General features: G+C 42.6%; 1 protein-coding gene and 1 long non-coding RNA gene across 7 annotated transcripts in view; one reads left to right on the top strand and one right to left on the bottom strand.

Annotated features, from left to right (window-relative positions):
• LOC720058 (zinc finger protein 525) overlaps positions 1 to 8,547 on the top strand; it is a 55,684-nt gene extending 47,137 nt beyond the window's left edge. The window contains exons 3-4 of one of the 6 annotated variants that reach the window (XM_077981300.1): positions 958 to 1,067; positions 5,145 to 5,436. In XM_077981300.1, coding sequence (XP_077837426.1) covers positions 958 to 1,067; positions 5,145 to 5,274 — 240 coding nt within the window. In that variant the 3' untranslated portion in view covers positions 5,275 to 5,436. Of the gene's footprint in view, positions 1 to 208; positions 4,002 to 5,144 lie in introns of those variants that run through there. The other 5 variants (XM_077981302.1, XM_077981301.1, XM_077981298.1 and 2 more) reach the window with 5 other exon arrangements.
• A 122-nt stretch (positions 8,548 to 8,669) lies between these two features.
• On the bottom strand, positions 8,670 to 14,233 carry LOC144337306 (uncharacterized). Its single transcript, XR_013410279.1, has 2 exons — positions 14,035 to 14,233; positions 8,670 to 10,604 (listed from the first exon to the last, which is right to left on the bottom strand). It is a non-coding gene; the product is annotated as an uncharacterized LOC144337306 (long non-coding RNA).
• Between the last annotated feature and the right edge of the window lie 132 nt (positions 14,234 to 14,365).

Here is a 14,365-nt window from a genome sequence, read left to right as displayed (position 1 = left end):
AGGTTATTGTTGCAGGTATGTTAAACATCTTAAACTTATAGTATAATAATGAAACTTAAAATTTCTGTAACCTGGTCGGGTGCAGTGGCTCACGCCTCTAATCCCAGCACTTTGAGAGGCCGGAGGGGGGTGGATCACCTGAGGTAAGTTTACAACCAGCCTGGTTAACATGGTGAAACTTCATCTGTACTATAATTACAAAATGTAGCCAGGCACAGTGGTGGGCAGCTGTAATTCCAACTACTCAGGAGGCTGATCCAGGAGAGTCACTTGAACCCGGGAGGTAGAGGTTGCAGTGAACCAGGATCGCACCATTGCACTCCAGCCTGAGCCTCCGTCTAAAAAAAAAAAAAAAAAAAAAAAATCCATAATCTGCAAAAACTACTTCTCCAAGAGAACTTTTTTATTTGTCAGAATTATTTCTGTGTATGTTCCATTTTCATTAACATATTTTTACAGTGTTTTTTCACGACTTTTAATTTTAAATAACAAAAAAAGTTTAGTTATGAAGAAAAGGTACACATATGCAAGTTTCTGTATCTGTCCATTTGGTAATTTATGTATTTATGAGACATAGTTTTGCTGTCATCACTTAGGCTGAAATTCAATGCTGCGGTCTCGGCTCACTACAACCTCCGTCTCCGGGTTCAAGCAATTCTCCTCCCTCAGCCTCCCGACTACCTGGGATTACAGGCATGAGTCACCATGCCCAGCTAATTTTGTATTTTTAGTAGAGATAGGGTTTCTCCTCGTAGGTTAGGGTGGTCTTGAACTCCCAACCTCAGGTGATCTGCCTGGCTCGTCCTTCAAAAGTGCTGGGATTACAGGCATGAACCACCATGCCCGGCCTATCTGTTTTTTTATTTACCTTTACTGGAAAGCTTGTGGGTTGCAGTTACTGTTTAGCCTTCTTTCATTTTTTTTTTTTTTTTTTTGTTTTCTTTGAGACAGTCTCAGTCTGTCACCCAGGCTAAAGTGCAGTGGTGTGATCTCGGCTCACTGCAATTTCCAACTCCCAGTTTCAAGCGATTCTCCTGCCTCAGCCCCCCAAGTAGCTGGGACTACAGGTGACTGCCAACACACTGGGCTAATTTTTTGTGTTTTTTAGTAGAGATGGGGTTTCATCTTGTTAGCCAGGATTGTCTCAATCTCCTGACCACGTGATCCTCCTGCCTCAGCCTCTCAAAATGCTGGGATTACTGGCATGAGCCACCGTGCCCAGCCTGCCTCAATGTTTCTAAAACATGGTATTACTGGCTGGGCCCGGTGGCTCATGCTTGTAATCCCAGCACTTTGGGAGGCCGAGCAGGGCGGATCACTAGGTCAAGAGATCGACACCATCCTGGCTACCACAGTGAAACCCCGTCTCTACTAAAAATACCAAAAATTAGCCAGGCGTGGTGGCAGGCGTCTGTAGTCCCAGCTAATCTGGAGGCTGAGGCAGGAGAATGGCATGAACCTGGGAGGCGTCGGAGCTTGCAGTGAGCTGAGATGACGCCACTGCACTCCAGCCTGGGTGACCCGAGACGCCGTCTTTAAAAAATAAAAAAAAATAAAATAAAATGTGTTATTGCTATTAGATGGTTTCAAGTATTGCAAGTTTTACAGTACAGACTCTAAACTTCCTTTGTTTCATTAGATTTGTCAGGCTTCGGTGATATTGATGATGAGATGCTCTTTTTCCTGTCTGTCATTTCACTGTCTTGTTAGAAATAGCTTAGACTGGCCAGCTGGGGTGGCTCACTCCTCTAATCCTAGCACTTTCAGAACCCAAGGTGGGCAGATTGCTTGAGGTCTGGAGCTTGAGACCAGTCTGGACAACTGGTGAAACCTCGAATCTACTAAATGTCAAAAATAGGCCAGGTGCAGTTGCTCACACCCATAATTCCAGCACTTTGGGAGGCTGAGACAGGCCAATCACTTGAGGTCAGTAGTTCGAGACAAGCGTGGCCAACATGGTGAAATTCCATCTCTACTAAAAATACAAAAGTTAGCTCTTCATGGTGGTGCGCACCTGTAATCCCAGTTACCTGGGAGGCTGAGGCAGGAGAATCACTTGAACCCAGGAGGTGGAGGTTGCAGTGAGCCAAGATCACGCCACCGCACTCCAGCCTGAGTGACAGAGTGAGACTCTGGGCTGAGGAGGGAGAATCACTTGGGGTAGGATAATGGTGCCAGTACACTCTAGCCTGGGTGATAGAGCATGACTGAGTCTCAAAAACAAAGAAAAAAGGAAATAGCTGAAACTGGGAGGCTTAAGATACAGAAATTTATTTCTCATGAATTTGGAAAGCAAGAAATCCAAGAGCAAGGTGCCAGCCACATTGTTTCCTAGTGAGAGCCTTCTTCACGGTTTAACTTGGCCATCTTCCTGCCGTCTCCTGATATGGTGGAAAGAGGAACAGGAAATGAGCTCTTTAATGTTTCTTTATAAATGCACTGTTAGTATTCACCGGTAGTTAACACCCATGGCTCAATTCTCTCAAAGTCCCTGTCTGCAGGAACATCCTATTAGAGAATGCCAAATCTACCAAAGCTTCTTTAAGGAGAGTCGTTATTTATTTTATTTTATTTTTTTGAGATGGAGTCTCATTCTCTCGCCCAGGCTGGAGTGCAGTAGCATGATCTCGGCTCACTGCAACCTCAGCCTCCCAGATACAAATGATTCCTGCTTCAGCCTCCCAAGTAGCTGGGGTTAAAGGCACCCACCACCAAGCACAGCTAATTTTTTTGTAATTTTAGTAGAGATGGGGTTTCACCATGTTGTCCAGGCTGGTCTCGAACTTATGACCTCATGATCTGCCTGCGTCAGCCTCCAAAAGTGCTGTGATTACGGGCATGCACCACTGCACCTGGCCGTTACTCAATTCTTTTTTTTTTTTTTTTTTTTTTTTTTGAGACGAAGTCTCTCTCTGGTCCCCCAGGCTGGAATGCAGTGGCACAATCTAGGCTCACTGCTGCAACCTCTGCCTCCCAGTGCCAAGTGATTCTTCTGCCTCAGCTCTTCGGAGTAACTGGGATTACAGGCATCTGCCACCACGCCCGGCTAATTTTTGTATTTTTAGTTGAGATGGGGTTTCACCATGTTGGCCAGGCTGTTCTAGAACTCCTGACCTTGGGTGATCCACCCACCTTGGACTCCCAAAGTCCTGGGATTACAGGCATGAGCCACCATGCCCAGCCATAGTCAATTCTTATTCCTTATAATGCTGTGTATTTTCTTGACCTCATGTATTAGAAGGTAGTGATCTTAACATGTATTTCAGCTCTTATGTTGTGTACTGGTCGTAAGAACAAGTTGTGGCTTTTTTCTTTTTGTTTTTGTTTTTTTTTTTTAAGACGAAGTCTTACTCTGTCACCCAGGCTGGAGTGCAGTGGTGCGATCTCGGCTCACTGCAAGCTCTGTCCCCCGGGGTTCACACCATTCTCCTGCCTCAGCCTCCTGAGTAGCTGGGACTACAGGCGCCCGCCACCACGCCTGACTAATTTTTTGTATTTTTAGTAGAGAGAGTTTCACTGTGTTAGCCAGGCTGGTATCGATCTCCTGACCTCGTGATCTGCCCGCCTCGGCCTCCCAAAGTGCTGGGATTACAGGCGTGAGCCACCTTTTTTTCTTAAGAGGGAATTGTTTAAAATTCTGTAGGCTGTATAAATCTACTTATTAGTTTCTTGCTTGTTTTATCGAGGGTTACAATATTTTATTATTGATTTTTATGACTTTACATGTGAGTTTTCAGTACGTGGTATGCAATATAACTGATACATTCCACTCATTAATGTGAAAAGTGCCTCCAGGTGCAGTGGCTCATGCCTGTAATCCTGGGATTTAGGAGGCCAAGACATGTGGGTCACCTGAGGTCAGGAATTTGAGACCATCCTGGCCTACGTGGTGAAACCCCATCTCTACTAAACATATAAAAATTAGCTGGGCATGGTGGGGCATGCTTGTAATCCCAGCTACTCAGGAGGCTGAGGCAGGAGAATTGCTTGAACCCTGGAGGTTGAGGTTGTAGTGAGCCCAGATTGTGCCATTGCACTCCAACTTGGGTGACAGAGCGAGACTCCATCTCAAAACAATAAAAATACGAAAACTGTTTTAAGAAGTCACAGAGTACCTGTTCCATGTGGAGATAGGTAATTTTGTAACAGTTATTCAGAAAAATATGGTATTAACATTTTCTTTTTTTTTTTTTGAGATGGAGTCTCACTTTGTTGCTCAGGCTGGAGTGCAGTGGAATGATTTCAGCTCACCACAGTCTTCGCCTCCCAGATTCAAGCAATTCTCCTGCCTCAGCCTCCCAAGTAGCTGGGATTACAGGTGCCCGTGACCATGCCCGGCTACTTTTTGTATTTTTAGTAGAGATGGGGTTTTACCATGGTGGCCAGGCTGGTTGTACTCCTAATCTGAGGAGATCCACCTGCCTTGGCCTCCCAAAATAGTGGGATTACTGGCGTGAGCCCCCACGCCCTGTCTGTTTTTTTTTTTTTTTTTTTACTCGAAGTCTCACTTTGTCACCCAGGCTGGGGTGCAGTGGTGCGATGTTGGCTCACTGCAACCTTTGCCTCTTGGCTAAAAGTGATTCTTGTATCTCAGACTCCCGAGTAGCTGGGACTACAGGCACGGGCGACAGCACCTGGCTAATTTTCATAATCTTTTGTTGTCTTCTCAGTGCTATGATTGTTTGATAATAAGAATTTCCATTGATTTTGATTATCCTTACAAGAGCTTGTTGTGGATTATTTACCAATATAATACATTGTCCAGTCCTTTAACATTTATTTCTATACAGTAAATATGCTGTAAATATGAAGAATATATATTTTTCTTCTTCTTGTGACAGTGATAAAATTTTTGCAAACTATGACACACTTTAGGGTCACAGTGGACAAACATTTCTTACTTTATTTGTGCCCTATCAGTGTTTTGTCATGATACTGGAAATAGAATTCCATAGAAATGATTTGAAGGACATGTAATCACCCTTCATTTATTAAAGAATATTCCTCCTTTTGTGTTCCTAAACTTTGAAGCTCATGTTTGGGAAGTTTAAAATAAGTGTTGTTTTTGGTGTCGTATTTACACATTTCAGTATTATATACCATCTGTACTTAATTGGAAACCTATTGGTGTTTATATTTTGTAGCTATCTCTTCCAAATGCAGGATGAAGAAGTTCTCATCAACAGGGCAAGGCAATACAGAAGTGATCCACACAGGGACATTGCAAAGACAAGCAAGTCATCACATTGGAGAAAGTTGCTTCCAGGAAATTGAGAAAGATATTCATGATTTTGTGTTTCAGTGGCAAGAAGATGAAACAAATGTCCATGAAGTATCCATGACAGAAATAAAAATGTTGACAGGTAGTACAGACAAATATGATCAAAGGCATGCTGGAAACAAGCCTATTAAAGATCAGCTTAGATCAAGCTTTCATTTGCATCTGCCTAAACTGCACATATCTCAGCCCAAAGGGAAAATTGATAATCAAGTGGAGAAGTCTATCAACAATGCCTCCTCAGTTCCAACAGCCCAAAGAATTTCTTGTAGGCCCAAAACCCATGTTTCTAATAACTATGGGAATAATTTCTCCCATTCTTCATTACTCACACAAAACCAGGATGTACACATGAAAGTAAAATCTTTTCAATGTAATGAGAATGGCAAATCCTTTAATTGTAGCTCACTCTTTAAAAAACATCAGATAATCCATTTAGAAGAGAAACAATATAAATGTGACGTATGTGGCAAGATCTTTAATCAGAGGCGATACCTTGCACGCCACTGTAGATGTCACACTGGAGAGAAACCTTACAAGTGTAATAAATGTGGCAAGATTTTTAGTAAAAAAGCACACTTTGCATGTCATTATAGACTTCATACTGGAGAAAAACCTTACAAGTGTAATGAGTGTGGTAAGAGGTTTGGCGGCAATTCAGCCCTCTTAGTTCACAAGACAATTCATACTGGAGAGAAACCTTACAAGTGTAATGAGTGTGGCAAGGTTTTTAATCAACAATCAAACCTTGCACGTCATCATAGGCTTCATACTGGAGAGAAACCTTACAAATGTAAAGAATGTGACAAAGTTTTCAGTCGCAAATCACACCTTGAAAGACATAGGAGAATTCACACTGGTGAGAAACCATACAAATGTAAGATTTGTGACAAGGCTTTCAGACATTATTCATACCTGTCACAACATACTGTAATTCACATTGGAGAGAAATCTTACAAGTGTAATGACTGTGGCAAGATGTTTGGTGACAATTCAGCCCTCTTAGTTCACAAGACAATTCATACTGGAGAGAAACCTTACAAGTGTAATGAATGTGGCAAGGTTTTTAATCAACAATCAAACCTTGCACGTCATCATAGGCTTCATACTGGAGAGAAACCTCACAAATGTAAAGAATGTGACAAAGTTTTCAGTCGCAAATCACACCTTGAAAGACATAGGAGAATTCACACTGGAGAGAAACCATACAAATGTAAGATTTGTGACAAGGCTTTCAGACGTGATTCACACCTGGCACAACATATTGTAATTCACACTGGAGAGAAACCTTACAAGTGTAATGAGTGTGGCAAGACCTTCGTTCAAAATTCATCTCTTGTAATGCATAAGGTCATTCATACTGGAGAGAAACGTTACAAGTGTAGTGAATGTGGCAAAAGCTTTAATCACAAATCAAGTCTTGCATATCATCATAGACTTCATACTGGAGAGAAACCTTACAAGTGTAATGATTGTGGCAAGGTTTTTAGGACACAGTCACAACTTGCATGTCATCATAGACTTCATACTGGAGAGAAGCCTTACAAATGTGAAGAATGTGACAAAGTTTTCAATTTCAAATCACGCCTTGAAATACATAGGAGGATTCATACTGGAGAGAAACCATACAAATGTAGGGTTTGTGACAAGGCTTTTGGGAGTGATTCATACCTTGCACAACATCAGAGAGTTCATACTGGAGAGAAACCGTACAAATGTAAGGTTTGTGACAAGGCTTTCAGGTGTTATTCACACCTGGCACAACATACTAGAATTCATACTGGAGAGAAACCTTACAAGTGTAATGAGTGTGGCAAAGCCTTTAGTGCGCAGTCAACACTTATTCACCATCAGGCAATCCATGGCATAGGGAAACTTTACTAAAGTAATGATTGTCACAAAGTCTTCAGTAATACTACAACCATTGTAAATCATTGGAGAATCCATAATGAAGAGAGATCTTAAAAGTGTAGTAAATGTGGCAAATTCTTCAGACATCATTCATACACTGCAGTTCATCGGCGAACTCATACTGGAGAGAAACCTTACAAATGTCATGATTGAGGCAAGGTCTTCAGTCAAGCTTCATCCTACGCAAAACATAGGCGAATTCATACAAGAGAGAAACCTCACAAGTGTGATGATTGTGGCAAAGCCTTTACTTCAAGTTCACACCTCATTAGACATCAGGGAATCCATAATGGACAGAAATCTTACAAATGTCATCAGTGTGGCAAGGTCTTCAGTCTGAGGTCACCTGTTGCAAAATATCAGAAAATTTATTTTTGAGATAATAGTTCCAAATGCAATGAGTATAGTAAACCATCAAGCATTAATTGAATTAGAGTCAATTCAGCATTGACTCGAGTTTGAGCTGACTTAACATTGAGTTCAAGCATTAATTGACATTAAACTGTTTATGTTAAGAGGATTAGGCTGAGTGTGGTGGCTCTCACCTGTAATGCCAGGACTTTGGGAGGCCAAAGTGGGTAGATCTCTTAAGGTCAGGAGTTTGAGACTAGTGTGGCCAACAGATGTGAGCCACTTTTCCAGCCTGTTTTTTGTTTAACATATCTGATAGGGATTTTTTTTGTGTGTGTGTGAGCAATAAAGCATTTTAATCACCTGGGTGCAGGTGGGCTGAGTTTGAAAAGAGAGTCAGTGAAGGGAGATGGGGTGGAGCCATTTTATAAGATTTGGGTAGGTAGTGGAAAATTATAATCAAAGGGGGTTGTTCTCTGGCTGGCAGGGGTGGGGGTCACAAGGTGCTCAGTGGAGGAGCTTTTGAGCCAGGGTGAGCCAGGAGAAGGAATTTCACAAGGTAATGTTATCAGTTAAGGCAGGAACAGGCCATTTTCACTTTTGTGGTGCAAGGTGAACTGATAGGCATTTTTATGGGTATTGTGTTAAATCTAAATCACATTGGGTTATATAATTATTTAACAATATTAATTTTTCAAAACTATCAATATGGGTTGTATCTATGTTTTTAACCATTTTGATCAACATTTGTAGATTTCAAGGTACAAACTTCTCGGCTTTGTACGTTTATTCGTATTTCTTTAAGTTCTCTATCAAATGGAAGTGTTTAAATTTTCTTTTAAAATTGCTTATTGTTAATGTATGGAAATTCAAGTAATTTTTGGTGCTGATATTGTGCAAATCCACTGAATTTATTTAGTACCAGTAATATTTTGGTTGACTCATTGTAATTTTCTACACAGAATATCATGTCATCTACAAACAAATATAAATTTCTTTCTTTCTGATTTTGATGAGTTTTCCTTCTTTTGCTATTTAATTGCTCTGGCTAAGAGAGACAGTTTTGTGCGTGTGTGGTTTTTTTTTTTTTTTGAGACCGAGTCTCACTGTCGCCGAGGCTGGAGTGCAGTGGGACAATCTTGGCTCACTGCAAACTCCACCTCCCAGGTTCACGCCATTCTCCTGCCTCAGCCTCCCGAGTAGCTGGGACTACAGGCGCCTGCCACCACACTGGGCTAATTTTTTTTTTTTTTTAGTAGAGACGGGGTTTCACCGTGTTAGCCAGGGTGGGGCAGACAGTATTTATTGAATAGAAGGAGTGACAGCATTCTTGAATTATGTGAGATCCTATAGGAAAAGCATTCCATTTTCTGTGCTTGGTTATTTCCATTGTTGAGGTAGATTGCCTTCTCTATCTATTTTGTTTAGGATTTCTATGATGACTGGATGTTGAATTTTGTGAAATGCTTTTTCTCCATCTACTGAGGTGATGTGGTTTTCATCTTTCATTCTCTTCAAGTGGTATATCACATTGATTTGCTTGAATATGTTGAACCATCCTTGCATCCCAGAAGTAAGTGGCACTTGCATATCTACAATCCTTTTATATATCCTTTTGAATACACTTTTCTAGTACAAGGGGTCTTCAAGAAGCTCATGGAAAAATACGTATTATGAGAAAATTGTGCATGAATTTCACACTTTTTGGACCAAAATAAACTGGTACAAATCTGTTATAGCTTGTCTGAACAGGCTGTAGTTTGAGGCACTCAGAAGGATAAGACATGAGTTTGAAAAGAGACTCTATCAAAGCAATATCAATTCTGCTAAACTTGAAATAAGAAGAAACATCAAATTTACAATGAGACCAGATGCAGTGGCTGAGGCCTGTAATCCCAGAACTTTCAGTGACTGAGACAGGTGGATCACGTAAGCTCAGGTATTCAAGACCAGCCTGGGCAATGACGGAGCAAGATACTATCTCAAAAAAAAAGAATACTTGTGGGAAAGTTTGGGTAGAGAAATAATATCATTGATGCTTTATGAACAGGTTATGGGGACAATGCCCAAAAAAACAGTTTGTAAATGGATAACTCATTTTGAATTGGGACAAGACAGTGTTGAAGGTGATGCAGGGAGCAGCAGGCAGATCACATCAGTTTCACAGAAAAAAAAAAAATCTTGTTCATGCCGCAATGAAGAGGACTGACAGCTAACAGCAGAAACAATAGAGTTCGAGAACAGTCTGGTTAACATGGTGAAATCCTGTCTCTACTAAAAATATAAAAATTAGCTGGCATTGTAGCAGGACGAGCCGCAGACAAAACCTCTCAGACACCAAGTTGTAGAAGGAAGGGCTTTATTCAGCTGGGAGCATCGGCAAGCTACTGCCTTAAAATCCGAGCTCCCCGAGTGCACAATTTCTGTGCTTTTTAAGGGCTCACAACACTAAAGATTTCATATGAAAGCGTCGTGATTGATTTGGCAGGCAGGGGGTATGTGACAGGGTCTGCGTGCACTGGTGGTCAGAGAGAAACAGAACAGGGCAGGGAGTTTCACAGTGTTCTTCTATACAATGTCTGGAATCTATGAATAACATGGGTTGCTAAGTTATGAGTTGATTTGTAACTACTGGGTTTAGGCCAGGCAGACCCAGGCCTGGTTCTGGGCCTGGCACCGGGCTGCCTGTCTTTGGTTTTACTTCCTTGTTTTTTTCTTAAAACAGGTACTGAGTATAAAACAATATACAACAATGTGAGAGGGTCTCTCTCTTTCCTTAGCATAGTGGCGGCCACTTCTAATCCCAGCTCCACGGGAGGCTGAGGCCAGAGAATCCCTTGAACCCAGGGTCAGAGGTTGCAATGAACCACGGTGGCGCCATTGCACTCTAGCCAGGGCAAGAGCGGAACTTTGTCTCAAAAAAAAAAAAAAGTCAAGCCCCTTCTCTTTCCTTTCTCCACCATCGTGGTGTGTACTTAACTCTGCTTCTCACCAGATCTTCTCACAACACTTCCAGGATTAAGCGATTCCTGGCCAAGAAACAAAAGCAAAATTGTTCCATTTCCTAGTGGATTCAGATGAAAACTGGTAAGAAAATCAGGTACAACTCCAAAAGGAGACATTGGACAAGAACCAAGCTGTGTCTATTAGAAATTGCACATGAGATGGCACACATATTTATGCTGTCTGAGTGTCACAATCATGTTACCATATCAAGCTGAAAATGTCACCATTATCTGGAGAATTGGACACGTTTTATTGCGAATACATATTTTTTCTCTGTTATGAACGTGTTGGGTGGCTGGGTTCAGTAATAAATATGTGAGACTTTTCATTTAAAAAAAGTCAAATAGGCCGGGCGCGGTGGCTCAAGCCTGTAATCCCAGCACTTTGGGAGGCCGAGACGGGCGGATCACGAGGTCAGGAGATCGAGACCATCCTGGCTAGCACGGTGAAACCCCGTCTCTACTAAAAAATACAAAAAACTAGCCGGGCGAGGTGGTGGGCGCCTGTAGTCCCAGCTACTCGGGAGGCTGAGGCAGGAGAATGGCGTAAACCCGGGAGGCGGAGGTTGCAGTGAGCTGAGATCCGGCCACTGCACTCCAGCCTGGGCGACAGAGCGAGACTCCGTCTCAAAAAAAAAAAAAAAAAATGTCAAATAATGTAATTCCATGGAGTACCTTAATTTGTGTTTAATGTTATGGAAAATCTATATAAAGCAATATCAGTGTGTGTTATGCCCAGACCGTTTATTCCCCGAAGAAGACCACCAGAGTCCAGAGTCAGCGTTAAGCAGCAAGGATCTTTATTACAGGTTCGAACCTGGAACTCTCCCTCGCTCGTGAAACGAGACGGGCAGGAGAGCTCCCCCACTGAGCTCCGAGCAGTGTTATATAGTCTAAGAAAAGTGGGCATAGAGTTATTATACAAATCAGATATATGATTGGCTAGTGTTTGAACAAGGCGATTTGGCTAACTATGATTGGTTCCCGCCATTTCTGATATTTTGGTTCAAACTTTGAGGCGGGAGAGCAGGTTTATGGCAGCAAGAGTTTATCTTACTTAAACACGTCTTGTGACCTTGCCTCAGAACTTACAAAATCTCTGGTATGTGCAAAACAAAATCTCTGGTACGTGCAGAAAACCAGGTACTCACAGAACTTACGAAATCTCTGGTATGTGCAAAGATTAGAGAGCAGAACAAGGGTGTAGCGGGTGGGGGGCGGGTACACATCTATCTTTGTGTCCTTTCAGTGTCAAAGCATTATGTCTGTCACAAGCTTGTGAAAGAAAAATAAAAATTAAGCCAAAGAGAAAAGTCAAGCTGGGAACCGACAGACAAACCTCCCTCCCATTTTATTCCTAAACAAGATAGCTAGAATGATTTTTTTAAAAGGAACATAGAGGCTGGGTGCAGTGGCTCACACCTGTAATCCCAGCACTTTGGGAAGCCGAGGCCAGTGGATCACCTGAGGTCGGGAGTTTGAGACCAGCCTGACTAACATGGTGAGGCGGAGGTTGCAGTGAGCCAGGATCACGCCATTGCACTCCAGCCTGTGAACGAGAGCCAGACTTCGTCTCAAAAAAAAAAAAAAAGAAAAAAGAAAACCCAATGTTTGAAGACTATTTTACAGTCTTTGTTATTCACACCTGATAGAACACTCAGGAAAGAACAAAGAAAACACCCAAAATAGATTACAATTGGATGGGTGTGGTGGCTTGCCGGCAATCCCAGCACTTTGGGAAGCTAAGGTGGGAGGATTGTTTGAGTCCAGGAGTTCAAGGCCAGCCTGAGCATCATAGTCAGACCTTGCCTTTACAAAATATTAAAAAGTTAGCCGGCCTGTGGCCCCAGCTAGTTGGGAGGTGCGGTGGGAGGACTGCTTGAGCCCTAGAAGTCGATGCAGTGAGCAGTGTTCCCACCACTGTATTCCAGCCGGGATATATAACTAGGTCCTGTCTCCAGGAAAAAAAAAAAAAAATTCCAGCTTGAAAATAAAATATACATTTTCTAATTAGAGAAGACACGTAAAGTGAATTTAATATTACAATACATTTAGAAATTATTGATATGTTTTCAACGATGTTTATTGTACAATTATTATATTGCAGGGAAGAAATGTTAAAAAAAAAAAAGGATATGAGAATGAGGACTAAGCTCTGATTTTTTTTAACTTGCCCAAATTCCTATCTAAGGGGTCTGGGGAGTCATGCCCTACAAACCATAAATACTCATCAGATGGGTTTTATTTAATTCTATATATCCTGTCTTACTTTCCAGTCTGACTTTGGTGTAACATGTAACAAAGTCAAAATATTTTATCCCAAAACATGTTTCTTGCCATATTTTGAAAAGGTCCTGCAAAGCTGTTCTTTATGAGGGGTTCATGTGCATCTGTAAAGAATCTCTGTTAACATAGCTAGATCTTTTTCTTCTAGGCCTTCCCAATCCTAAAGAGAGTAAGTAAGAATCTAGCACCTTTTAAATGTCTGAATAGAAAACATTTGTCATCTATTATCTGAGGGCAGCCAACAGAAGACTTCAAAAGAACCCTGTTCTCCACAGTCCTTTATCTTAACCTGAACGTTTCCTCTCTATTGATCCCAGGTATTTAGACAAACGCAACCAATTGTCAATCAGAAAATGTTTCAATTTAAAGCCTGGAAGCCCTCGATTTGAGTTGTCTCGCCAATTTGAGTTGTCCCGCCTTTCTGAAGCAAGCAATGTATTTCTTGAATGTATTTGATTGATGTCTAATGCCTCCCTAAAATGTCTAAGAACAAGCTTTTCCGCATCACCTTGGACACATGTTCTGAGGACCTCCTGAGGGTTGTGTCACGGGCCATAGTCATTCATTTTAGCTAAGGATAAATCTCTTAAAATTTTTTACAGAGTTTGACTCTTTTCCACGACAAGAATAACTCATTCCAAGTGCAACATGAAATAACACATGTAAGAAATAAGTGGACATTTTATATGCACTGTTACAATGTCAGTGCTTTTTTTTTTGAAATCACTTTTTTTTTCTTATTGAGGCGGAGGAAGGAGCTCTGGGGTAGAGGGTCTTACTTTGTCGCCCAGGCTGGCCTGGACCTCCGGGCTCAGCGATCTTCCCGCCCCTGCTTCCTGAGTAGCTGGGACCCCAGCCTCTAGGCACCTCGCCCGCATCCCTGCTGTGTTTCAGCAGCAGGTGGTGACCTCACTCCTCGCTGGCCTGAGCCCTCCGCTCCGCACCCCAGGCGGTGGCCCTAGGGAAGTCTCTGGAGCTGAGCACAGCGTGGACTCTCCCACCCCAGTGAATGGAGAACTGAAAGGGAGAGGATTTCTCTTCTGTGGGCCGTCAGCATCAAATTGGAGGTTTCGCTCAGGCAAGGCTTTGTATTTCGCATTCTAGTTTGCATTCCTGCCCTAGACAACTTCCAGGCTTTGGACATAAATTGCTAAAATTAATTTCAATAGCAAGGAACTTTCCTGGATCCAATGACCGACTCACGTTGACTTCTCAGGGAGGTACTATTTCCCTGACTGCTGAGCTGATCCAGCCTCACTGGAGGGTTTCGCCTCCAAAACCCAGAAAACAGGCGCGGAGAGCGAGATGGAGAGAAGCTCAGGCCCCGCCCGCTTCTCGCCCCACGGACCCCTCCCAGCCTAGGTCTCTTCTCCAGCCAGGCCCCTGGTTTCTCTACCCCGCCCCGGCCTCGCTCAGGCCCCGCCCACCTCCTCGGGGGGCCGCCCAGGCCTGGCCTCTGTCCTGCGCTCATTGACACAGACCCGGAAGCGGATGGCGTGGACTGAAGGTCACGCCGCAGCGCGTGAGTTTCGTT

Source organism: Macaca mulatta, chromosome 19, assembly GCF_049350105.2.
Source record: "Macaca mulatta isolate MMU2019108-1 chromosome 19, T2T-MMU8v2.0, whole genome shotgun sequence".
NCBI classification, from domain to species: domain Eukaryota; kingdom Metazoa; phylum Chordata; class Mammalia; order Primates; family Cercopithecidae; genus Macaca; species Macaca mulatta.
This window is presented reverse-complemented; position numbering and strand designations above follow the sequence as displayed.